The following is a 27,919-nucleotide window of genomic DNA, read 5'->3' as shown; positions in this document are numbered from 1 at the left end:
CAGGTTTTATAAAATCTAGCTTGAAATTATGCATCAATTTAAATAGTTCACATGCACACTGAATGAAAGAATGAGTCAGTTAAGCATTTACAGGCCACTTCAAGCACACTAAGGCTGCGTCCGAAAGCTTAGGAAGGTTACTTGTCGGCTTCCGAACAAACACAGAACATTCCCCTATAATGGTAGTATTTGGTTCCCGTTTGGTAATTTTTTTGAGAAGCAAATGTTCATTTTAGGTTATTTTTCAACCACAAAATAATGAACATTGCAGGGCAGTTATTTTAAATATCCTAAAAATAACTACAGAACATATCAATCTTGATGCGGACCGAAGGAAGCATGTCCCGCTCAACTTTACACTTAATAAGTGGTCAGAAATAAATGTACCGATATCCTACTTCAATCAAATAATTATTTATTCATTTTTAATGTCATATCAAATTGTCATATTAAGAAAATACATTTCATATTTTAAAAACCTTTGTATTAAAGTCATTGTTATTTGGTGCTATGAAAAATGTCAAATCTGGGTACCCTGGGAAACATAGTAGCATAAATCTTACATATTAATGGACAAATTTAATCTGATTTAATTTTTCATATGATGGTTGATGTGCTCGGTTTCTTTTTATGAATTAATAAATAAAAACAAGATACAGTTGGTATAATACTGATTAGGCTATGCGTCCATACATCCATCTTCCATACCAATACTGGGTTGCAGGTGCTGGATGATTACTGACATACAGCGAGGTAATGATATCGGAGTAAAGAGGTTAGAACATTCTAACATTCTATTTTCGTTAAGAAAACGTTCCTGGCTAACAAAAAACAAACCTTAAAAAAGACTGTTCTGGGAACACTATAACGTAAGGGAATGTTAGAATAACATTAAGGGAACATTACATTAAATTAAATATTAGGATAACGTTCTACGAACCAAAAACTAACATTCAATTTCCATAAAGAAAACCTCCCTGGCTAACCAAAAACAAACCTTGAAAAAGAATATTCTGGGAACATTAGAATAACATTAGAATAATATTCTACAATCCAAAAACGAACATTCTATTTCTGTAAAGAAAACTATACTGGCTAACCAAAAACAAACCTCAAAGTTACCTCACAACTTTTTTCAGACAGACTTCTGAGGCAGCGCAACAGTTTAACTGGTCTACAACAAAATAGAGAGCACTTTAGTGATATTATAATACTATAAAATACTATAATAGTAGCCTAATTTCTTACTATAAATAGAAAAAGTTGGTTTAAAATCAGTTCTGGCAGGTCGCGTTAGTCAAGCTCGCATCAGCTGATCACGTCTACCTACAGGAATACGACATCTTTCACAGCATACACATATAAGCTCCTTACTATCAGCAGCCTATCGCGTTCTCCAGAGCTCATTTACCCTCCTACATCCCCAGCTCCTCCTCTCGTACAGTCCCCTTGAATCAGACAAAATTCCCAAATTATTTTGTACATTTAATATTGACATTAATGACATCTACAATACATCATGTTGGTTCTGTTCTGTTTACCCTAAGGGGGTTATCAATGCTCTCCCTGCTCTTATCCATGCTAGGCTGCACGGACGCACAGGGAGTCCTTGCCCAGAACAGAACCATACCGCCAATCCAAACTGTATGCTTATAGTCAATCAATCATCTTTGACGATAGTGGTCCTGACAGAAACGTACATTTACAAACAAACTAACCGCCAAACGCAAATCAGACGGCATATTTGTTTATTAGCTCAGGATTTACAGGATTGTGGAATATCAAAGGCAGCGAAGGATACATCTATGGATAGCCTTCAAACAAGATCTACCAGAAAGGAAGTGAAGCTAACATTGGATTCGGACGTGCCTTGATGCCTTCATCACTATGTTGTAAGTGTGTCCCATTGGGTAATCAAAAGGTATACGCACACTTGGGCCAAATACAGGAAATATGTCATGGAAAAAGTGGTCAAGTGGACAACACGTGTGGGTATTTGCACAGGCCAAATGTTAATTTTGTGAACGCACCCCATTGTCTGGCTTTGAATCAGCAAGCATACTGAGTTTATGCACGACACTGGGGAACAACCTGATGTCTTTTTCTCTCTCCATTGCTTTCTCTCAACTTTGCTTGAAAAAAATCCAGTGTGTTTGCTTTGACATGCACCGTCCCATAGGTCCAACAGAGCTGTGTAACAGACAGAGTCGGAGCAGACCTGTCAGAGAAGTAACAGGTGAATGTGAATCAAAAGTTTCCCACTCTCTTTTAAACTAAAGCTTTCAACCTGAATTTAAAGTGTTTGTCAGATTATACGATTCCAAAAGCAGGCTTCACATGACAGAAACAAAGACGAAAATACAGCTTAAAAGCAGCGTTGTTGTCCTTGACTGATCTGTCATTAGTGTGAAAGTGACACCATACCCTGACAGACAGATAGTCTCTGCACTCGTGATGCTCCTATTAATCACCACAGAGGCACTTAGTAGCACTTGGATCAGATCTGCAAGGTTTGTTTATTAAAACTGATCGAATCTGTTATCAGGGGACATCCATCTGACCTTTAGCTATGACTAAGATGTTGTTACGCTTTCCTGATATCATATACTTGATCTAAAACAAATGATTCACACGGTTAAGGTGATTTTCTTCACACAGATGCATAACCTTGTGATTTCTAAGGGGAGGAAAACATTTACATAACATTAACATATAGTTAGTGGAGTTATTAAAATCAATTGTATTATTTATTCAAATGAATGAACTTTTAAGTGGAGGGAGAAGAATGTGAGCTTGCAGTGATGGGGTTTAAAGGGATAGTTCACCCTCAAGCCAGATGTATCTGACTTTCATTTAAAACTTTATAGACTAACTAGCTTCCGGCAGGCGGCCTACGCAAGTCGAGTAACCCCTGACGCGATGTAGGAGTATCACCAGTTTTGGCTCCTCTCGTGGTTCAAACAAATAGGGCTGGGCAACAAACTCAAGCTCCTCTTCTCTAATATCCAAATCCTCCAACATTTCTCTTTAAAAATCCTCCTTTTAAACTTCTAATTTGTGACTGGTGTTTTGTTTTGCTCTTTGCTTCCGCGTTCGTCAATGCGTCAGGACATAGGTCCGTTTTCGACCTAAACCGATGCGTACGGCCGTCTGTCGAAAGCTAGTTATTTTAGTTGATAAAGTTTAAAATATGGATATTTTTCTTACGCAAATGCATCACTCCACTTCAAAAGGCCTTTATTAACCCCCCAGAGCAGTGTGGATGCCCTTTTTTGGGCTTGGAAGTATGGCCATTTTTAATATAACTTTAATTGTATTCGTCTGAAGAAGAAAGTCATATACTCTTGGGATGGCTTGAGGGTGCATTCCCAATAATGTTTTGCATTTTGGACTTAAGAAAATAGCTCATTTTCAATTCAAAAATGTGAGACATTTGGGTTTCCTAAGACGATATAAAATTATAAGAATGGTGGAGCCGCTTTTCCATCTGACCAAACTGTCCTCTGTTTATTAAAGTGTTACTTCAGTGATTTAGCATTAAGCTTTGTATTTAAACTGGGTCATTAATGTAGAAGAAATGTGAAATTATTGTGGTGCTTTCTAGACTGTGAAAAGACTTTGTCTCATGGGGATGAAAGACAACAACTCCCAGAATGCACTTGCTTCGCTGCTCTACGAGGCCACTCCCACAGCCACCGCTACTGGATAACCCACCGCGGCAACGCCCCTACCGTTCTGTTCATTTTCATAAAATCAGTTCAGTTAGAGAACAGACACTACAATTAAAAACTGAACGTGTCTGTTCAATATAATGTGAGTGAGCCGAACGAGAGTCACGGCACAAATGCAGCAGAAGTTTACATTCATCACTCACAGCGCGTGTTCAGTCTGGCCTGTTTTCAGTTCACTTTGGAAGTTTAACTTTCATAGGAATTCAATTGAGAAGTTGAAACACTCTGGTCCGCCGGCTGCCGCTCCGTTTACATGAATGCCCGCAGCTGCCGGAGCCGAGCGCTGTGAGTGCGATCCCATCCCCCATGGACGGGTTGAAAACATGCGGAAATAGCTCCCTCTACTCGCTGTAGTCTTTAGCCTCTGGCCAAAAAATCCTCAGATGACGCAAAATGATGATGTTTGTGTCATCTGAGGATTTTTTCCAGAAGTAAAATACATAAATATCTTGTCTCAGGGGGATATGAGGGGGGAAGCATGATTATTTCGAATATACTCCCGAGTTTCTACTGATACAAAGTCATATGCTAAATCGCCGAAATAACCCTTTAAGCATTCCATTCCATCATGCCGATGCGATCCGAGCCAGCCTGAACAGATATGGTATGCTGCTATGCTGCTGCGATAAAGGAGCTCTTTGCAATGTACTACAAACGAGTCAGTTGTTGCCTTGTTAACGATGCAATGTAGACGATACATGATGTAAATAGCGACTGGGTTATGAAGAATGAACAGATATTTCTTTTAAAAGTATCATTAATTTGTGTTACACTACACTTCTCCATGATAATAGCTCCTGCTTTTAAAGCAAGGACTCCATGAAAGGCCCTCACATGTGTTCAGTGAAGTCTGAGGGCTTTGAAACCAACTGCCAGGCCCAAATAGCTCCGAGCAGTCCTTATCTTCTTAAGTGTGAATGGCCCTCTGTCTCTCTGAAGCGCTACAATTTCTATATGTTTGCCAATAGCCCACAAGCTTCCCCTCACATGTACAGACTCACAAACACCACAGAACATCTTTCATGTCTAAATTTCCCCAAGGCCAAAACTGAGCTAGAAATGGCATTGTCCTTCTGGTCCAGACATGGCTGACCTATATATGTATATCCTGATCTACATAGGTTTGAATAGATGTCTATTCAATATTTCAATATCTATTCTATATATATATGCAAAATCTAATCAAGGAGATGCATCTCAGTGCCTTATCTTTCAGCACATTTTCTGGTATGCATTAAGACACATCTGATGTATTTTTGAAGAAAAGGCATTCAATCTTCACAGAGTAATTTGTCTGGGTCATGAAGCAGGTAGCTCTTGAAGCAGAAGCTGACCTTTGAACTCTATTTGATTGTGTGGGAGAATATTTCGGTCAGTCCCTTGAGGCTTGAATGTCTTGAATTGTTAGGGTCAAAATGGGAACAAAGTAATGGAGAAACATTCATGCCTTGCATTCTCTTTGAAACCGTCATGCATTAGAGGCATGTTGTTATATAACGCTGCAATTAATAGAACCTGCGTCACTGATTAAAGGGCCGTTGGAAGATAAAATTCCCCAAGTTTGTGTAAAATTTACACTTTTATTTATTAAGGACAGCGCAAGAAAATGCTACCGTTTTATGCAATGTGCTTATACGTTAATATCTCAAAATAAATTACTCCTTTCATTTTCAATTCAACTCAAGATATTACCAAGATCTGTGCAGATAACACAAAACCAACACAATCCACACAATACTCGTATAAAAAACCTTGCAAATCCATGACTAAAAAGCACATAAACAAAATTCAATGAAAAAATCGAACAGCCTCAGAGATTCATTTCACCGGCAGGTATGTCAAAAGCAGAGTTGCTCCCCGCGATGCTGTTCGAGGTGGATCTAGGCCATTGTCTCTTTCCTCGAGATGCGTTTGGGGTTACATAAGACTCCAGACAGGCCTGCTCTTCCTCTGTGTCTGCCTCTCTTTCTCAAGGCCTTGTGGCACCTGAGGGATATGCCCAGGTCTTCCATCATAGCACTGAAAGAGACACACTGTCAAAAAAAGAACACGAGGGCTTGCGTGAGTCTCTACACACACATGCACACAGGCACACTTACATACACACCCATACACACAATCTAACAGTGTCCAGTTCAGCTATTCAAGTAGATTTGATGCTTATAGTGAAGCCTATTTGACACTTTTCAGGCCCTGATATACTCACATCAAAGTTATTTTCCGTTCTTCAGTTAGGGGTAAAAATATGTTTAAAAAACCTTTTTAGCGGTACATCCGAGGATGTCCAAACCGCTAAGAGCAGCGTTTAGATGTAAATAAGTAATTATGTGCTGCAAGCTTTCCTCTCAATAATGAAATAAACACACACAAAATGACAATAGTGAGAAACCAGCAGTTAACTCTTTCCATGCCATTGAAATAATTTTCTGTCTTTCTGTGTTTTCACTGTTATACGCTAGGGGGTGCTATTACACATCTGAAAGAGTACTGAATTTCTTGATCAAAACACATGCGAAGAAGAAACAGAAACAAGGGATATCATATGCATATGTAAAATAACATGATCATCAACATTAAACAGCATATAAATCAAAACTGCCTAGTGTTACTCAATGAATTATCGACCCAGGACGCATTGGGGTGATGATGCACTCAATCTACTCCATCTACAGTATGTCACTTAGATAGATAGTTTTTAAACTAGCAGCTTTACGGTATTAAACATGAAAAAAAGTTTCAGTGTCTCTTACGATTAGAATTACAATCTTGGTTTCTTATTTTAAGCAGATCTCCGGTGTGTTTATGTTTTTACTCACGTTTGCCCTTGATGGACTGAACAGAAGAAATAAACCGGAGAAGATTTCCACTTCAAAAAGGTGAAGCCTCAGTGCACATCTATCCACAGTGCCCTCCACTAATATTGGTACCCTTGGTAAATATGAGAAAAGGCGCCCGTGAAAATAAATCTGCATCGCTTATCCTTTTGATCTTTCATTCAGAAAATTCTAACCTTTCATTGAAGTGAAACAAACAGAAGTGGAAGGATGTGTTGGTGTTGAAACTCACAATATAAAATAAATGTTTTTCTAGCTCATGTTGGCACCCAATTATTGCAGCGTCCTTTCCCCAAGATAACGGCTCTGAGTCTTCTTCTATAATGCCTGATGAGTTTGGAGAATCAGAGATCATTCCTTCACACAGAATCTCTCCAGATCCTTCAGATTCCCAGATCTATGTTGGTGCTTCTTCTCTTCAGTTCACTCCACTCATTCTCTATAGGGCTCAGGTCAGGGAACTGGGACGGCCATGGCAGAAGCTTCATTTTGTGACACATTTGCTTGTTGATTTTGATGTTTGTTTTGTATCATTGTCCTGATAGAAGATCCATCCACGGCCCATTATACGATTTCTAGCAGCAGCATCAGTTTTTAATTTTTTTAAATTTGTGTTATTTACTAGAATCCATGATACCATGTGTCTGAACAATATGTCCAGGACCTCCAGCAAAAACAAAAAAAGGCCCAAAACATTAAAGATCCAGCGGTATATTTAACCGTGGACATGGGGTATTTTATCCCCGTTTGCACAAAACCCATCAGGTGGGTTTACTGGCAAAAAGCTCTTTTTTATCTGACCACAGAACCAGGTCTCTTTTGAAGTGAACTGAATATGCTGGAGTTTGTTTTTGGATGAGCGAGGAGGATTTTTCTTGAATGTAGGTGATGTAGGTGACGTCTGATGTTTTGAGGCTTTCTGACCCCAAGACTCAACTAATCTCTTCAATTCTCCAGCTGTGTTCCTCAGAGAGTCTTTGTGCACTCAAGCTCTCCTCCTCATAGCATCTTTAATTGATTGGATCTTCTTAAAGGCCCACTGAATTGTGCCGCTTCATCCGCTTCAGTCCAGCTATTAGCAGCTCGTCCATTTCATTGTGTTTCGTTAATATACAGTTTGACAAGAGCCTTTCTGTTTGGTAAAGCCAGTTTCCTCTAACTGTTTATCATAATAATCTCCTCCATATCGCTTGAAATGCAGCATTCTGTGCAGAATTCAAATGTGTCCGATATGTTTCGTTGTCTGCGGCGACTATGATATGATCCGGGCTGCGCTCTTGTGTCTGTAGCCTAACTTTAGTCCAGAGCCGTTGGTGTGTGTGTGTGTGTGTGTGTGCGCTGCTGTGGTGCGTGAAACTAGTGTGAAACTAACGTGAAAACACTTCATTCGCCTCAACTGAAAGCATATTTAAACCGAATCGTTTCATATCGCATACATAGTGTGCTATGTGCGCTTTACCATGTAGAAATTATAAATATCTGAACAACTGCTGCTTCAGCAGTGTAGGGGGCGGGGCTTCAGATTCTAGAGAGCATTTTGATTGGACAGAAGATTTGATGAGAAGGGGAATTCTGCGATGACGTCATTAACATGTGTAATTCGTTTCAACCATAGGGTTTTAACAGAAGTGAGAGACTGTAAGATTTGAATGCTTATATATCCTAAATGCAAATTTTGTCATTGTTTTGGAACACGCCAGCTTATTCATAAAGGCTAACATAGGCTTACAGCCACTTTCTATTTTGTGAAGCTCAACAATCTTTTGCTGCACATCAGAGCTATATTTTACTCTAAGGGAATTTGGCTTTTTTGGCCAAACAGGAATTCATGGCTGGACAACTTCATGCAACTTAAATATTAATGGAAATATACTTCCGAGATATTTTACTCATAGGAATTTCTAAGGATGCCAATAATTGTGGCCATTGGAGAAAATGTTTTATTTCATGATGAAATATTCCCCCCCAGTTACCTTTGCTAATATTTACCAAGGGTGCCAACTGCCAATATTAGTGAAGGTGTTTACCAGCTGATTTTCCGTAAAACTCGATTGGCAAATAACTCCAGTAATGAACTTTGTTTTGGCCTGATTTTGTTCCAAATGGCTTCTCAGTTCGTTCTTTGATCTCGCTTTGAGTATATCAGGGCCTTTATTCATAAGGACAGTGGAAAACAACAGACAATGATGTAGAGAACAGGGTCAGGACTACATGGTGACTTTCATGCAATGAAACTCTCACGAGATTGACTTCAACCACCGCCATTTTGGAGGAAAGATCTGGTTTGTATTGCAAGGACACACAATACATGATAGGGTTGTGTAGCCCTTTTTCTATTGTTAGTTGATAATGCAGATTTCTTTGTTTCTGAGTGATACTGTCCGTCCTGGTTTTGTCTGCCATGAGATGTTCAAGGCATGAAGGCCACAGCTCTATATGCCACTGGGGATGTGGGAGGCAAATAAAGCAACATCAGTGTACGCAGTGAATTAGCTCCCGGCTGATTATGGTTATCCTGTGGACTCAGACATGGTAATCTTAGACTTTTTAATTGTTCTTTCTTTCTGAGTGCATCAATATTTAAAGTCTTTAATGAAGACTCTTCTCTTGATGTCTTTTCTCTTCTAAATCCAGCTAAAGTTAATTACATTCCAGAGACTGATATCGGTCTTTCATGACTGTGTACTCAATGTCAGGTGTCTATATAAAAAAGAAATGAAAAAGTGGAGTTCACTGATTCTTGAGACAGGATAAAACATTTCCAATATTTTTTTTACCTGTTTGTAATCGAAATTATGACATTAAACTTACTACCCTAAAACAACCTGCCCCTGAGCAATAAGACTCACAATTTCACAAAGATGAAAACCAGACATATTTAAAATGATAATTTTAAATATAATTATAAAAATATAATAATTAATGCATTGATGTTTTAATTATATAGCAGTAAGCAGCAATTATCAGGGGATGAATTGTTTTAAGACCTTTAAGCATATGCGTAAAAAAAGGTATGTATTCTTTAGCAAGCCTGTAACCATCTCAATCATAGTTGGAAAAGACCATTAGCAGCAAATACAGGCAATTTACTATAAGAAATATATGATTTTTAAAACTTTTTAAGTTATAGCGCCACCTATGGTTCGATCTCCATTAAATTTGTCATGCTTGTTTAGCAGCAGTAGTTCTTGAGGCTAAGTTGTTTAGTATGAGGAGAGCTGTCATATTATATGAATATTGTGTGGATGTGTGAAACACCACATGATAACAGAGGCGTACAACATCTAGTTTGCGATATCTAGTGCCTGATTTCTTTCAAAATTCTTACAGACCTCTAGGGCCATGAGTAGATGCCACTGAGTTTCATTTCAATCGCCCATCATTAACCTTTTCTAATAGGTGCTCAAAATTCAGTGGCCAATGTCCATATATATAATCATGGTACCTTAGACAAAGACACCGCATGCCAACTGTCAAGTCAATTGGACTAATGGTTGGGTGGTTGGGTGGTTTCATGTCTTTTTCCTGTAATAGCACTACCAAGTGGCAAATTGTCACAGGCTTTTTTTGCGTGACCAAAGATTGAGCCCATATACGTGTACCAAGTTTGGTAAAAAAAAAAATCAAGAGTTCCGTTTAAGAGTTATAGCCATTTTAGTAAGTGGCTCTGCCTACTTCAAACATTTTGGCAACCCCAATGAATAGAAATGTCTTTTTTTTCCAATAATTACTGATATTCAGACTCCAAAGAATATTTCTGCACTGGTTTGATTTAGATCGGGCGAAAAACCTTGGACTAAAAAAATTCAAGAATATCCAGTAGTTTTGAAACAGTCCTCAATTAACTGGTGATAGGTGAGGGTATCTTGTTTGGGTATCCAACAAAGACTTTAATTTGCAAGCAAAGATGGGGCATGGCTCACTCACCACTTTGTGCCAAATTTCACATCATATTTCTCAATGCAAGACTGTCAAGAATTTAGATCTTTTGCCATCTACCACACATAATTGTGAAAGGATTCATGGAATCATGAGAAATATCAGTCCATGTAGGACCAGGCAGGAAACCTCAGTTGAATGTGCATGATCTTCAAGCCCTCAGAAAGCATTGCATGAGGAACCATTATGCAACTCTGTTAAATATTGCCACATTAGTGAGTTTTTTTGGAAAACCGTTGTCACCAGGGCTGGACTGGGGCTAAAATTCGGCTCTGGCATACCCAGCATCCGGCCCATGAGTTCCCCGTGAATGTTTTTGCTGGGGTTGGGGCCTTAAATGGGAGATAATGCAAAATTAAAAATAATGATAGATATTATCGAATTTGCTGCAAATGCAGATAAACTTAATATTGTTTTTTTTGTCACACATAAATGCCCTTGGCAGTAAAGCACTGATGATTTTGAGCTAGGATGCAGTAAAGTAAATGTACTTCTTTTAAATGCTGTCATCATTCACTCACTCTCGTGTCGTTCCAAACTTATATGTATGACTTCTGTGAAACACAAAATAAGATGTTTTGAAGAATGTTGGCAATCAAGCCATTTTGGTTAAGCTACTATTTGAATATTGTATGAACAAAAAACAGACTCAAATTATATTATTTTATGCTACACAGAAATAAATTCATTTAGGTTTGGAATGACATTAGGGCGAGTAAATGATCACATTTTTGGGTTGAACAATTATATTTTTCAAGAGTTAACACATCATTTCAGTAAGACACTGATGTCTATCTTTTAGCTATTACATTTCATTAAATCTATTAAAAAAAGTTAATACAACTTTTAAAGAGGACAAAAAAGCTTTGTCCTTAATTCATGGGATCAGTTTTATAGACTATAGTTTAACTGTAGGCCAGTTTCATTTAAATGTAAGATCATGGTAGTCACAGGGTAAAAAACATAGACTGTAAAAACCTTGCTCCTCATTATATGGCTATATGGTTTCTAAAACTATATAAAACATATATAATAAACTATTATATTTGTAAGTTAAAAAAAATGTAAACCTGTAGAAAATACGAAAACAGCCTCTATAAAATGATTTATATTCTGCAATATTAATTTAAGTAATATAGCAACATTTTTAATAAATGTTTCTTCCAAAACACCATATTTCTTCGCTGTTAGTAGCTGCAAGGTAAATTGTGGTTGTACTAAAGTGAAACGTTTGTGTGTATTCGTTTTCCACTTTACCTCGTCATACATGCTTCAAAACAGAACAGTTATATTCCCATATCACACGATTGTATAAAACTAAATTCGGAGTCAAAGTGCCGTATAGAGCAGCATTTAAACGCAGCGTACGTTCGTCGGCGGCTGCGCTGTGCGGATATTCGCCTTTTGCAGTTCCATGCGCTCAAATACTAGCCTAATAAATAAATAAATAGAAAAATAGCGCCTAATATGGAGGGGAGGTTTCTCGCTTCGGCTTGTCAATTCAGAAGACAAACCAATGGGCCGATGTCGCTGCATGTTGCCAGTGGTACAAATTTTTAATTTTTTTAAAACACTACCGGCCCCAAAGTGCATCGGCCCACCGGGCAAATGCCCGGTATGCCAGATTACCAGTCCAGCCGTGGTTGTCACTTAACACAGTCTGCCACCGCATCAAGAAATGCAACTTGAATCTCTGTTATGGAAAGAGAAAGCTATACATCAGTTCAATGCAGATGCCGCAGACCTCATCATCTGGGCATGAGCTCATCTCAGATGATCCATAACACAGTTGAAATCTGTGCTGCGGTCAGATGAGTCCACGCTTCAGCTGCTGGGGAAAACGGACTTTGAGTTCTCAGTCCCAAAGATAAAAAGGACTATTCATACTTTCATCAGTTAAAGGTACAAAAGCAAACATCTGTCGTGGTGTGAGGGTGCATCAGTGCAAACGGTATGGGTGACTTGCATATCTATGAAAGTACCACTGACGTGAAGGTGTGTATTGGGATTGTACAGAGACATATACTGCCATCAAGATGATGAAGCAAGACAAGCATGCCTCATTCTGCACATGCTAAAACAGAGTGGTTTCTAGACTCTGTAGTCTCTACACCATAGTGTGTAATCGGATGTGCTTGACTGCCTGCCTGCAATCCAGATCTGTCTCTTATTGAAAATGTACAGCCCATAATGAAAAGGAGACTCAGACGACAACGACCACGCACTGTTGAGCGGCTGTCAAAAATTCCACATGCAAAACTTCAACAATTGGTATCCTCCTAAACCTTTAAAAAAGTATAAATAAAAGGAAAAATGATGTGAGGCAGTTGGAAACATGCCTCTGTCCCAACTTGCTGAGTTGCAGCTATCAAAATCATTACACAAAAATGTACAACATATACTTAAGTTGGTCAGTGAAAACTTTGAAAAGCTTCTCTTTGTACTTTGTAATTTAACATTTCAGTTAAATAAATGTTAAAGAGAATGAAATTAAATAAATAAATCTCAGATTCTTATTGCATTTTACAAAATGCCCCAACTTGTATATTCTTGATGATATAAAAAAAAGACCTTTAATATATTTATAGTTAAATATATTAGGGATGCACCAAAATGAAAATTCAGGGCCGAAACATTGAATAATCGACACAGCTAAAAGCTAAAAGTGTTGTACAAACATTTAAATTGGACAAGAGGCAGTTTTTATATCAACTATCATAATAATAGAATAATTTCTACTGCAGTTTATTGGTGAAATACAGTAGGCTATAAACATTTAAACGACAATAAACTGTAATAACTGTAACTTGCTTTCATGACAGATTTATTCAAACATAAATTAAACAATGAAGACATCACTAACAGGTTATAAAAAAATAGAATGAATATGTAACAGTGCATACATTTAGCAAAATGCACTTCTTTGACTTTGTGACTTTGTGGGCAATGAAGACTATACTTTTATAAACAAACCACAAAGCTTTTTGTAATTATGGGATGGCAGGCACACTACAACTGTTTAGGAAAGTTTTGTCATGAAATAAAAGAACAGTCAAAACGTGTCATTGGAGAAGCGCTAATTTAAACGTCTGTTTCGGTCACTGATTTCGGCCCCCCAAAGGCATTTCAGCCCGACAGCGAAAATAGCTGTTCCGGACCAAATTTGTGGTAACTGAAACTTTGGTGCATCCCTACAAGATATAGACCATGAAATGCCAACTCAAATTTAATATGCAGGTCCCATTAGCAGCTAGCAAAACTAGAAAAATAAATACGGCATTTGGTACATGAAAATATGATTATATTGTTCACATATTCCTCATATTAACCAATGGATACTGGAACATTACATATTAACCAAAAATAATTCCTTTAGTCAATCTTTATTTTGTTGTGTAGCCTGTTTTGTCTCTGTACTCAAGAATCAGTGGGCTCATTACTATTAGAATCAGAAATTTTCATAACGCTCATTACAGTTATCATTACCCTTACTGCGTGGGCCGATCTTTTGAGAAACATGAGAACATGAGAGGAAGAATTTAGGACAGCAAACGCAGAAATGTTGCTTTAAATGGCCATAATCGAATGGCTTCTGCCAGTATATAAAAGTTTCTGAGAGCACTCCATTTCTTATCTGTCCGCAGACAGGGCGAGCAAAAAGAAATGAAAGTGTTCTTCGTCTCCTTGAAAACCGTTCAAAATTTCTGAGCCGCATCGGTGCTGGATTGAGGTCAAGGGTTTGGGCAGATGGTTAGGAAGAACCAGTAGATGGGCGAATGAGGGAAAGGAGTTTATACTTCTTTAAATAACGCACAGCCCTTACAGATACGAGAGTGTGTGGCTAACGCGAAGAACATATGTCATCCCCGAGGAGCCGCCCGCTCTCTAAATCTGTTGATAAGGACGTGCCAGTGGAGGAGATGGAATCGCTTCTTTGCAGCTGCCGGGATTGGACTCCATAAAAGAAACAGAAGGCCTTGTGCATGCAGATCAATGATAAAAATAAAACACAAAGACAAAAAGCAGGACAAGATCAGTAACATGCAAATGAACAATACGATAACAAAATATAAGCAGCATTTACATACATCAGAAATAAAAATCATGCTAAAATATGCATTCAGTTAACAGAATTGGATCTGTACCAAAATGTTGTCATCAGTATGATGCTCCCCTTTTATATTTAAGTGAATTAATGAAATGATTTATGACTCTGAAATGACTTTGTGATTTATTTAATCCGTTTTTTAATCTATAAAACAATGTATATATTTAAGTCAATGCAATTTAATCTGATTAATATATAATCTATATAAATAAACACAATCTCATTTTATATTTTTCATATGAAACTGAAATTGATACAATTTACTCTGCAATATTGAATAAATAATCTTTATATGCTCAAAGTTTAATAACTTATATTTTGCATAGCTATGTGTGTGTGTGTGTGTGTGTGTGTGTGTGTGTGTGTGTGTGTGTGTACATTTTATTTATAATACATTGTATGTATTCTAAATGAAACTAAATTCAATACAATTTACTTTGCAATATTTAAAAAATTATCTTTCCCCGAAATGACTGTAGGTGTCTGATGCCCTTTTGTAAACTCTGAAAATATGATAACTAATACTGCCAAAAAGTCATCCAGATCAGGTAATAAAATTTGCAAGGGGATGATATTTTAATTCTCTTTTTTGTCACTTTGGTACTTTCGCGAAACACTGTGTGTGTCATGGAAAACAAGCAAGCTAACCAAAATAGATCACAAGTAGAACACCTGCATGATAAACAGCACGCGCTTTAAGTCTGCGACAGGTTCCTGACCAGTGGGCTGCTGCGAAAACATCCCGCAAGTGTCTCATTTGTGTTTACATGGCTCATTTGGGCTGTGACAGCGGCGAGGTAATTAGCTCCTGTAAGATTCAGACCCCGCGGGGCCGTTCTACCAGCCTCCCACTCACCTCTTCGATATCGCTGTTTTTGCGCGACTTGTAAATGAACTCTCCGATGGCCACGAACACGGACAGCACGAGACCGGCGGCCAGCACGATGAAGATGCCTCCGATGTTCTCCACACCCAGGGCACTGGCTTCTTTATTGTCCTCCTCAGGGCATCCGTTACCTCGCCACCATTTTTCCTTCATCATGTGCAGCTTTCCCTCTTCCTGGAGCTGCAGGATGGCGATGGTCACCTTGTCGCGGTAGGGTGAGCCTACAACCACAATTGTTCACGTGTGGCCAAGAGAAACCACAGGTGAGTTTAGAGTCCTACACAAGTCCAACAGAATGGCACTTGAAGCTAAAATTCCAACTTCATTTTAACCCTTGTATGGTGTTCGGGTCAGTTGGACCCATTTTCATTTTTTATCGAAAGAAAAATTATATGATCAAAAATATCAAAAAATGCCAAAAGTTTTCTGTGATGGGTAGGTTTAGGGGTAGGGTTAGTGTAGGGGGATAGATTATATAGTTTGTACATTAGAAAAACCAGTATGCCTATGGAGAGTAACCATACACCACATATCCAAGCGTTTGTGCGTGTGTGTGTGTGTGTGTGTGTATGTGTGCGCATTAGTGTGTGTGTGCGTGTGTGTGAGAGAGAGATTGTGTGTAAGTGTGAGAGTAGCTACAAGAGGGAGTTTTGTTTCTACCCCTGCCGTTCCCACACGGGGTTGCAATTCTTAAATGTGATCTAACAAAGGTAAAGAGAAAATATTAACCATATATGCTGTTTATATTGCTTGTAATTGGGATGAAGTAAATATCTGTTGAGTATTTTAACATAACATTTTAGATTGAGTTGAATTAAAAACCCAAAAATGCAGCGGGTCCACCAGACCCACGAACACTGGCTGAGTAACAAAAATATGAACACCACACAAGGGTTCAGTAGGGACGCACTATATATTTGTTGTTGTTTTTTTTAACGATTTTTTATTTAATTTTAGGTTACACTTTATTTTAATGTGTCCTTGTTAAAGTGTAATTACACATTTAAGTGCTGAGTAATATAAATCACATGTAATTTATGATTAAAGATAGTTGCATGTAATAAAGCATAATTTACTGTTATTACTATGGTAAGTACATATAACTATAACAACGACATTGTAAAATAAAGTGTTACCTGTTGTGATACTTATTTAATATAAAACAGTAATATTTATAACACCGATAACTGTAATCTTTAACAAATCTCAAAGTGAATATTCAGCTTTTATAATGTATGTTGAATTGATTCTTAAAGTCACTTAAAAAATGACAGATTTTTGGTCTTTATTGTTTTTAACTTTTATAAAATGTTATTCATTTTATTACATTTTAAAATATATGTTATTTCTAATAACAATCAGCTTATCATTGTTGGTTACGTACCTATTTTAAAGCATATATATATATATATATATATATATATATATATATATATATATATATATATATGTGTGTGTGTGTGTGTGTGTGTGTGTGTGTGTGTGTGTGTGTGTATATGTATGAAAATGCAATTTAATCTACATTAATTAATAAATATTCTATATAGATATACACATTATTTTACATTGATGTTTTATATAGAAATTTCTGTATACAATACAATATATTCTTCAATAGCAATCTCTATATACATAATTTATATTTCATAAATTAATTTAAATATAAATTACATTTTATATTTACATTTTATACATAATGTATATATTTTATGTTTTCTATATAAGAATGAAGTCAATGAAATTGAATCTGCAATAATTAATAGATCATATTTAAAGGAATATAGAATATAGGGGAAAATATAACAAGTATATTAATTGTATAAATATACAATTATAATATTTGTAAATAATATTTCCCCCACACATGTACCGGAGACATCCAAACTCAATCGGTTGTGGAGCATCTTTTCTTTTATAATAAATTCCCAGCAGAACATATTAAGAAAAGATGCCAGGTTTATTGCCTGGGGCTAGTAAGTTCATGGTTAGGGGGCTCAACAGCCTGTCAGATGATATGTGTACCTATCGGCGTGCCAACTCCATAGCCCTTAGAGTCGATCAGACCTCCAACCTGGGTGAGGTTGCAGTTTCTCTGGGTGATGTACTCTATGCTGGTGGACTCCATGAGGAGGGCATAGTCAGTGGTCAGGACTCTTGTAATCCCTTCCTTGTTGTTCTTCACCAGGGCTGTGCTCTTCCTGCTGCTCATGAACGCCCACATCTTTTCATACGTTGAGATTTTTGATTTCTGAGAGCAAATAAAGAGTTTAAAAGAGCCGATTCAGCCTTAAAAAAAGCACTACAGACACATTAAAGACATTAGTCATACCACCCAGATCGCTATTTCTTTTCATCCTAAATTCATGTCTTCGGATCTTGTTCTTTCATCAACTACTGGAATAGGCTTTTTAAGTCTGATAAGTTCGCCCTGATCCCTCATTAGGCTGAGTCAAAAGGGGACAAGTTGTAAAATTTTGTATCTGAGTGTGTCAGAGGACAGCAGGGAGAAATGGGGCAGCTGTGTGCTAAATCTCTCACAGCAGATTCGATTAGTCTTGGTTCTCCACAGGCCTGTATTTTTCCAGATACACACGGATGTAATCATACACTACAATCTCGGTGGATAAAGCCCTCACCGGCCTCTGTACACACTTATGTGCTTTATCCGTGTCACTTGTGTTCTCTCTCTCTCTCTCTCTCTCTCTCTCTCTCTCTCTCTCTCTCTCTCTCTCTCTCTCTCTCTCTCTCTCTCTCTAAATGATGAATGGTGCATTTTTGTGGCTCCTACTCATAAAATAGATCACTGGATTATTGGAATTACTGAAATTTTAGATGGCTGGATTGATGGAGGTAAATAGAGGTCAGCAGGATTCAGGCGGATTTGCGAACGTGTACGCTTAAGGTATTAGCAAGGTCTCTCTAGAAAATGAAAAGACTCAGACCTTTGAATAAATGACCGAAAAGATTAATTTATTGGTTATACAGCATGTATATATGTGTATGTATGTATAAAGTCATTTATAAGGTTACAAACAATATTACAGAATTATAAGGGATGCTCAGATCAGGACTTTTTAATGTTGGACATGTAGGTGTGTTATTCAAGTATTAATGGCAAGGAAAGCCCCTTATACTTGAGCGGCCACATAATAATAATAATAATATATTTTATTTGTAAAGCCCTTTTCATAGTTAAAAACAATCCCAAAGTGATACACATAAAACAAATAAAACAAAATTAAAAACCGGTAAGAACACAAAAAAAAAAAAAAAATTTGTTTGTGGATTTTCCTTACTTATATCGGCTTCAAGGTCTGAACAAATGGTGGCATTTCTGTGTTTCGAATCCAGTATTTCGGTAATTCTATTGTCTTTTATGAGTTTATTAAAAAAACTCTGTCTCATCTTCTCTCCAAACGTACCACACCATCTGTAAAGAATGATCGACTTATACGTATGCCAGGTTTTTGCAGAAATTTTCTTTTTTTGAATTACCCGAAAAATGACCTCATGTGAGCATAAAAACGTAATGGAAACGTGGCTACTGTTGTGTTAACCCCTTACACTCAAAATCAAAAGTTATGGCATTTGGAACCATGGCAGTCCTTTTTAACAAAAGCCTCTTTAAACAAGGGGTTTACTGAACATAAGCATGGCATGTTAAACTACATAGAATAAGTAGCAATTCATATGATCCGGGCTAATGAGTGATAATCTTACAGCAGTGTTTCCTATTCTATATCACAGTAAATCAAGGCCTGTCCAACTAAGAACACACCAACTGTAAAACAGTGTCCGATTAGTCTACACCTATAGACCTTATGTGCCAGAGAAATGTATGCGTGAACTTTGGTTTTTGCGATAGTTCTGTATGTATCTATGGCGTTGCTGTTGAAGAGTAATTAGCTGAAAAAGGGTATTTACTTATTGTAGTGAACAAAACTTATCGTGAGCATTGAAATTGAAACGGACCATATTCACAAAAGTCTCAAGACCAAAAGTAGCTCCTAATCTAAACTCTTAAAAATAATGGGCATGTCAGTCCTAATTTTAGGACTCCTACATTTTTGCTCTAAGAGTTTCTCACAAAACATTTTAGTTCTAAAACTAGCTCCTAAATCTGTGAAACGTTAGGAGTAGTCAAGAGAACTTCTAAATCACTAAGACCAAATTTACAAACAATCCTAATGGCTGTTCCTGAACTTTCTCCCTTTCTGTCTTCCACTTTGCTTATTGTCTACTTACTGTCCTATCATAACAAAAAGGCAAAAATACCAAAAACAATACATATAATTTATATATTTAATAAAAAAATTAAATAATGTCGGATTACCTGTGGAAGTTGTTTCTTGAGTTTACACTGACAGAGAGCTAATCACTGGCTGAATCCGAAATCGCCCCCTAAACCCTCATTCACTATTTCCTATGTTATTCCACTAATATAGTTCCCTTTAAGGAGTGAATGAAAACGAGTGTGTTAAGTCGGATACCCAATGAGTTTACATCGACTAAACACTGTCCTATCGTAACCACTACAAATGGTTATCCCCTCAAATAATGCCCTATTTGAGGGTATAGGGGGCGATTTCGGATTCAGCCAATGTGTCCATTGTTATTAAGCATGATGACATCATCCATAGCGAGGTCAACCCCGCCCTTTTTCTTAGCTTAAGAATTCTCTCTATTCCTTAGTATGAGAAAAGAGAAAACTATTAGTTTTACTGCTATTTAGGAGAACTCTTAGTAGTAAGATAAAATGTTTAGTGAATACAGCCCCAGATGTCGTAACAAATGTCAGTAGATTGGGAATAGTTTAAAAGTTTAAAAATGCTGTGGAAATACAAACCGGAAGTCAGAACACAACGAGTCTATAGCTTTAGCCAAGCAGCATGCAGTCTAAAAAGTAATTCAGGGGACCTGTTACCACAACTTAAATAAGTAAAAATTATTTTAATTAAACCTTTTATGTTGCAAACATTATTTAGTAGAGTTCTGTTAACATCATAAAGTAAATTACATCTGTAATATATACTCAAAAGTTTGTGTTAATTAGCTTTTTTTTTTTAGGTTGTAGTTGTCTTGATAACTTCAGAAAATAGGAAATTAAACATGTGATTTACTATGTTTTACTAATATTTCATGAAGTTACAAAGCAGAAAGTTGTTATAAAAGCCACTGTTGTACTGTTCATGCACGCCAGAGATAATATTTTACGGCTTTACATCATTCAAATTTTGTGACTAACTATCGATTCATAAAATGTGATTATCGTCCGATACTGATCTGCGGCTGATTAATTGGAACATCCCTAATATGTTTCCACAAAAATGTTTCCTGAGCAGCAAATCAGAATGACTTCTGAAGGATCATGTGACACAGATGACTGGAGTAATGTTGCTAAAAAGTCAGCTTTGCCATCAGAGGAATATATTACATTTTAAATATGTATTCAAATAGAGATGTATTGTTTCACAGTAATTCTGCTTTCATCCTTTTGAATAGAATAGTGTAAATACATACACAATAAGTACTCATTTATAACACTATAAAACTGATATCGGTGAATAATCAAACTGTGATAAATGGAATTTGCCGAAAACTGTGTTTGCATCACTTTCTGATTAGCATAATTTATTTTGTTAATGGCACTAAAACAATGCAGACATCCTGTGCAAATAGACGGCACAATTATCTACTGCAATTTATTCATGGAATTCCCCTCTCAGTATGAGGGGACATTTATTAGATGTGATATGTTCTGGTTAGCACAATTCAAAAATGATCTGCGTGTGACTGTTTTATTAGTTTGTATCTTATCATGAAACAGATGCACAAGATTGATTCCTTTTTTACTCCCTAGCAGAAATCCAATAAACTTACTCCTAAAAGCTCCAGCTCCTTCTGTGCAGAAGGTCTCTTGTAAAATGGATAATTTGCTGAGTGTTTGGGCTGAGGCTGGCTGTTCCTTCTGTATTTCAGTAGCTTTTATGTGAACTGTCTGTTAAGAAACATCGATCCTGCATGTAAGATGAGAATATGTTACCTTAAAGAAAGTCATTGTGGAACCATCTCTCACAGCACCATATTCAATTCTAGTCTGCTTGGCTAAATCGTCAGCTGAATCGATTGGGGAGTCCATTCTCTCCACTGTGAGGAAAGCAGCCAGGTTGGCCGTGTAGGAAGATATGATGATTAAAGTGAAGAACCACCAAATCCCTCCCACGATTCTAGTGGACAGAGCTTTAGGCATCAGCTCAGATCCTGAAAATACAAAAACAAAAGCTTAGCAAAACACTGGCCCAAAAAGTACACTTGGACACTAAAGGCATGCTGAAAAATGTTTGAATGTCATTGCTCTAGTTAACAAAATTTATAACCAAGTGGCATTTAAACAAAGACAGATTTACAAGGAAATGACATTTAGCAAACGTTTCAATTGAATAACAATAGATATACTGGTCATGTGATGAACACATTTGACAACTGTAGTTACTCTGCTAGGAACTGATTCTTACATCTACTATAAGTTATTATATTATATAATGATATATCAATCTTTTTTTTAAATTATTTGTCAGCAAGCACCAGCATTTTTGATAATTTTCACAAAACTTTCATAGCCTCCAGAATATTTTTTTCTGAACATACAATATACCAAAATAAAGAACAAAGCCTCTGCTTTAAAAAAAACTAAATGAATGCTACCTTCATGCATTCTTATTTTAATCAACATTTGAATGTGGGTACATTTCATAAAAAAGCAAAATTGGGAAAATCACTGAGAAAACCATGTTTTTATAAAAGACTATGTCCAGATTGGGTCTAGATTGTGTCCAATAACTTAGCCATGTTAGATTGTGCCCATGTGATTAGCTTCACATTTGTTTCCTCTTCATGGGTTTGACATTTCATTCAGTAATATCCGTAATGTAATGTTATATGCTGTTTAATGTTTAATGCTCTTGTAAGCTTAGCATAAGCAATGGTTATATCCATTGTTTCTGCTTCTTCTTCACCTTTGTTTTGATCCACAGAGTCTGTGCTCTTTCTGAAGATCGGTAATAGCGCCTCCTACTGTATAGCAGTGGCATGGATTGCCGGAAAATTCTATCAGTGTTGGGAAAAGAGTTGTTGTATACTGTTATATGCTTTTTCTTACGAATATTAAGACTACAGCCCTGTTTCCACCGAAATTACCCGGAACAATTTGTACCAGCAACTCTTTTTCACCCTTAGAATCCATCTCAATAACTTACCTAATATTTTTCTCAAGATTTTCACAAATCCGGCTCCTGATGCAAACACCATTTAACCTTCTATTAAAGTCAGGTTTTGAATGGTCAGATTGGATTTCAGGCAGTTATATTAAAATATGCTTAAAGGGATAGTTCACTTTAAAAGGAAAATTCTGTCATCCTTTACTCATCCTCAAGTTGTTTCAAACCTGTATTTCTTTCTTCAGCTGAACAGAAGGGAAGATATTTTGAAGAATGTCAGTAACCAAACAGTTAACTAGAGACTTCCATAGTAGGAAAAAAAAAATACTATGGAAGTCAATGGCTCCAGTTAACTGTTTGGTTACTGAAAAAATATCTTCCCTTGTGTTCAGCTGAAGAAAGAAATTCATACAGGTTTGAAACAACTTGAGGATGAGTATGACAATTTTCATTTTAAAAAGAACTATCCCTTTAAGGAAAAGAGATGCTGCCTCACTTCTTTATCCATTGAACAGTGTTACATTTCAAAAGTGGTTTACACACCATTTCATCAACTATTTAGCAACATTTGTTGTTTTACTTTTGTACTTTTGAAGACTTTTTGCTCTGATATTTTATGGCACTGCCTCCTCTGAGAAAACAAGCCTGATACACAAGCACACGTACACACATCCTCAAACAATCCCACATACAAGAGATTGAGAGTCACCTAGGACACCATGAGCAGCGTGAAGCTCGCTGTGACAACCTAAATGGGTTTATTATTATTTTTAATCAAAGGCTCATTTTACGCTTGCTCTCATCACACTGACTCCAGATTTTAACCTTCAGCTTAATGAGAAATCGTATGTGTTATTCTAACTGAGGGTTTTTACTATGAGAATAATTTTGAGAATACTCTTTTGAGAATTAATCTGTCCTTATAAGCAAAGTCACCAAAAACTAGGTGTGCTATTATTATAAATGGGAGGAGAACATCCTATTAACTGATTAATAGATGTTCGTTTTGTAGTTAGAAAGACAGACCAGTGAGTCTAAGTCTGATGTATGATAGTGAAGACACAGTGATTGTCTTTCATGCATGGATGCCCAGGAGAGGTGGCTGGAAGTTGGAATGACAACACACAGTGTGTGTTTGTGTGTGTGTGCATTTGTACACTGCGCATCATGTAGAGCACAACTTTAAAATTGCCAGCTAAATTATTAGCTTTGATCCAAGCAATACACATCTAACAACAGTGATTATCCATCAAAGCACTCAGCAAAAATGGTGAATGAGTAAAGAGTGGATAATGGTTATGTATTATGATGCATTTCTCTACAATACAAAAGGAAAAAATGGGTACATGTAAAAGGTAGTGTTTTACTTTCAAAATATTCTATTAGCGTTAGTGTAGCGTGTAGTGTAGTGTAGTGTAACTTAAAAGACAAGACCAATTGAAAAAAAAACAGTTTAACCCAGTTTAGTGTGGTTGTGTATTGTCAGGCTGGTCTGTTTTGAAGATTTTACTTGTGTTTTATGCTGATCTGGTTAGCTAAATTGGCTAAAAAACAGCTAAAAACAGCAAAAACTAGCAATAACTTGTTTAATGTTTTTTAGAAGTGCTAATGCATAAACTTAACCTTTGAGTAATGCGTATGCTAAACAATCTTTTTGAAAGATACCCAACACTTGTACATTAGCCACCTGGAGAGGCACAGCTCATTGACAGACACCATGAGGTGTGTTTGTTCCTTTGGAAATGCTGTGTTGCAAATCTCGGATAATTAGCATGGCAAAATGTTGACTACTGATGTCTTTACTCTTAAATGCCATGGGGGAGGGCACAACTGTCAATCATAGCCCTGATATTAGCACAATGTAAGACAAGAATATAAATCTATTTATTGAAACAAACAAAGAGGAAAATCATCTGGACAGATGACAAAACCGCATGAACTGAAAAATCTAAATTTCCTTGAGATTTTACATATAAGAGGTTATCATATGCTACTATAAGAATATCCTGTAAGTTTTAGAACTGAAAACTCCCTTGTTAGTACAAAAACAGCTTTTATTTGAACCAAGCCCAAATAACGACTCACTGTGGAATCTATAGGTGAAAGACCACCACTGCAGAAGAAGATCAATGCCTACTTCATCATTACAACTTTGACCCCGCTCACTGGTGTGTTAGTGCGATGACGAGGAGAGAAGAACAAAACAGGATGGACTACGAATAACATTACTTTCCAAAGGATGCTAATGCTAGGAATGTGGTTATTTATTTTCAACAATGTGAATGTCTTAGATGAGCATTATTCATTTGTTTTCGGCACATTTCACTGTGGATTCTTTGGTAAATCAGCTGTCAATTTCAGCAAAAGCTACACAAATAGACTTCAACAATATGGATCGACAGTAACGTGGCATGTTAGTAACATTAAAAATTCTATTACCTCATCTGTGACCTAGTAATTAATTTCTGATATGTAATGATTTATGTACAGATTTCTTTGTCTATGTTTCAGTTAATCAAACCAGTGACTAAACGGTTAACTTCACATTGTTTCTCTCAGTAGGAAGAAAACTTTAAACTGTGAATAAATTATACATAGAAAGCGATCAACGAATGCTCACTGGAGCTGTCAATCAAACAGCGCAAGTTTATCAGTGACTGATTTCTGGACACATGCCCAAACTCCCATAATAAGAACCATCTTATTTACATTGTGTTTGCACTGTTAGTTATGATGAAAGCATTCATCATAGAAAATGTGTAGAAATCGAGTTGCAATGATAATGGTTGCAATGAAATCGAGTTGCAATGATAAGCTACAGTGTTCATCACTGCAACCTTTCATGTCACAATCTAAATATAATGCCATAGATCTAAATATAATGCTATAATCAACACATTTCATGATTAGTAAAAACATGCTAAAAGTTTTCACATGTAATACTTAGCTATTTCGCATGCAAATTTCACACTGTGTTCATACCAGAGGGGCAGGGTAGGAAAAATGCCTTTTATTTCTAAATTATGAACAAAAATAATGGAAAAATCATGCTAACATTATAAGTGCGCCACAGGAAACATTATAAAACAATAAAACTATGCAGTGCATGACCCATTCAAAATATTGCTCTGTCAACTTAAGGACAACCACTACTTTTTGTCATGTTATGTTCTTACTACCTCTGTTTTTCTACCATTGGCTAATTGGTAAAAACCTGCATGCTTCAATTGATGAGACAAAAAAAAGATGACAAGGTTATTTCAGTAACCTCATGTAGGAGGTTTAGCTGCGGTAGGTAATAATGCGAACAACACAACACACACTAACATTCACACAAGATGAATACAAACTAAATCAGCCCAATTAGCACTATATGTGTGTGGGTTTCAGAAAGCTTGTTGATCCTATTAAAGAGGCCATGTCGTAAATAATTATCACGTTTTTGATCATTACCATGTTTTTTTGTGCCAACAAATCTAATATAGTTTTACATTACCATTTTCACTCTCTCTCTAACCCTTAGAATGAACCTGTTATTTGCTGCTTTAGACTATGTATATTTTCTATGTAAACACCCTATTCTACATCAGCGTTAGTTATTTAGCAATTGGAATTTTTAGATATTGCTATTACTATAAATAGAAACAAAATTAACAGTTTTACAAATCACACACATCTAATTTAATGTTACTTTCTTTTCTGTTTTTTTTTTTAAATAGGTGTAAATCATTTTCTTAGATATGATGTCAACTTAATGACAAGTAAATATTTTCTAGATAATATTTAAATTTTTTGATTTATTATATTTAAAATGTAAAAGCCAATTATTTAGTTTTGCAAGCAATTATTTAATTTTGCTGTGTTGTTGCAATACAATGGAAGTAGCAACAGATCTTTTCTTTCATATTACGACATTCATCCGATGTAATATATGACCAAAAAAGAGGAAATGAAGATGAGGACATGGTTTTATCCATAAGTTTTTGATTGCATTTAGAGATGTTGCGGTAAATGTTTTTTCCCCCAGTACAATTGTATGAAAGAGGTTGGGTTTAAGTGGACTAAATAAGTTCAGCATGCATCATCAGAGAGTTTTGTGAATGAACACTATGAGCCCCATCATACACCCGGCAAAGTTTTTTTTTTTGCTAGTTTCAGCCTGACACATCATTTTCACGTCCAGAGTCTCGTTGTTTAAATAGCAAATGCACTCGCACCGATCTATTCGCCCATAGGAGTGCTGGTCTGAAAACCAGGGCCCTCATTTATCAACAGTGCGTAGAAAAGGTTCTATATTTCGTCGTACGACTGAAATTTAGAATGTGTCTAAGTACAAGAAAATCCGTATTTATCAAACATGCGTACACAGTTCTTACGCACATGAGTAAGCAATCGTTGTTGATAAATCCCACATGTGCGTAAGTGCCATGCTCGTTCACGTTCACAGTCATTAGCATTCAGAAACGCCTCCAATGAACCATATATGGTGACAACACATCCCTTTAAAAATCACGAGATTTTTTTTTTCCCCTCACCGCAGTTATGGCAAAAAGAGGAACTCCACAAACACAAAATGAGTCAATCATTTTGACGTTGACGACAATAACGTTTAACAACAACAACAAATTTAAAACACAAATTATTATTTGTCTAGCAGAAAACAGAATGAAACACTTTTCTATTTACATAATTAAATTTGTTGATTTATGATGGTGCTTTTATGGCGATGTGGGGGCAGTCTGTGGCTCCAATTCTGTTTGGAAATCTGGCGATAGCATGCAAGCCCCATTTTATTTTGGCTTGTTGAGGATTTCAGTAAGGTTCTATCTATCTATCTATCTATCTATCTATCTATCTATCTATCTATCTATCTATCTATCTATCTATCTATCTATCTATCTATCTATCTATCTATCTATCTATCTATCTATCTATCTATCTATCTATCTATAGATAAAGATATATAGTAATTTTGAACACAATGCGTAATTTTATATTATATATATATATATATATATATATATATATATATATATATATATATATATATATATATATATATATATATATATATATAAATTTAGTGTCAAATAAATTTAGCATGATCATTCGAATATACTCCCAGGTTTCTACTGATACAAAGCCATATTGCTGAAGTAATCCTTTACATGCTGTTTCATGTGTAGTATCGCTGTTCTACCACT

General features: G+C 36.4%; 1 protein-coding gene across 4 annotated transcripts in view; it reads right to left on the bottom strand.

The window, feature by feature from the left end:
• Positions 1-394: 394 nt before the first annotated feature.
• grik1a (glutamate receptor, ionotropic, kainate 1a) overlaps positions 395-27,919 on the bottom strand; it is an 84,877-nt gene continuing 57,352 nt past the window's right edge. Inside the window, exons 13-17 of one of the 4 annotated variants that reach the window (XM_067433860.1) lie at positions 21,542-21,759; positions 17,521-17,746; positions 15,469-15,719; positions 14,328-14,480; positions 5,612-5,750 (exon numbers count right to left, since the gene is read on the bottom strand). In XM_067433860.1, coding sequence (XP_067289961.1) covers positions 14,346-14,480; positions 15,469-15,719; positions 17,521-17,746; positions 21,542-21,759 — 830 coding nt within the window. In that variant the 3' untranslated portion in view covers positions 5,612-5,750; positions 14,328-14,345. Of the gene's footprint in view, positions 5,765-14,327; positions 14,481-15,468; positions 15,720-17,520; positions 17,747-21,541; positions 21,760-27,919 lie in introns of all 4 variants that reach the window. The other 3 variants (XM_067433859.1, XM_067433861.1, XM_067433862.1) reach the window with 3 other exon arrangements.

The sequence above is a fragment of the Pseudorasbora parva genome, chromosome 23 (genome assembly GCF_024679245.1).
Source record: "Pseudorasbora parva isolate DD20220531a chromosome 23, ASM2467924v1, whole genome shotgun sequence".
Lineage (NCBI taxonomy): Eukaryota > Metazoa > Chordata > Actinopteri > Cypriniformes > Gobionidae > Pseudorasbora > Pseudorasbora parva.
This window is presented reverse-complemented; position numbering and strand designations above follow the sequence as displayed.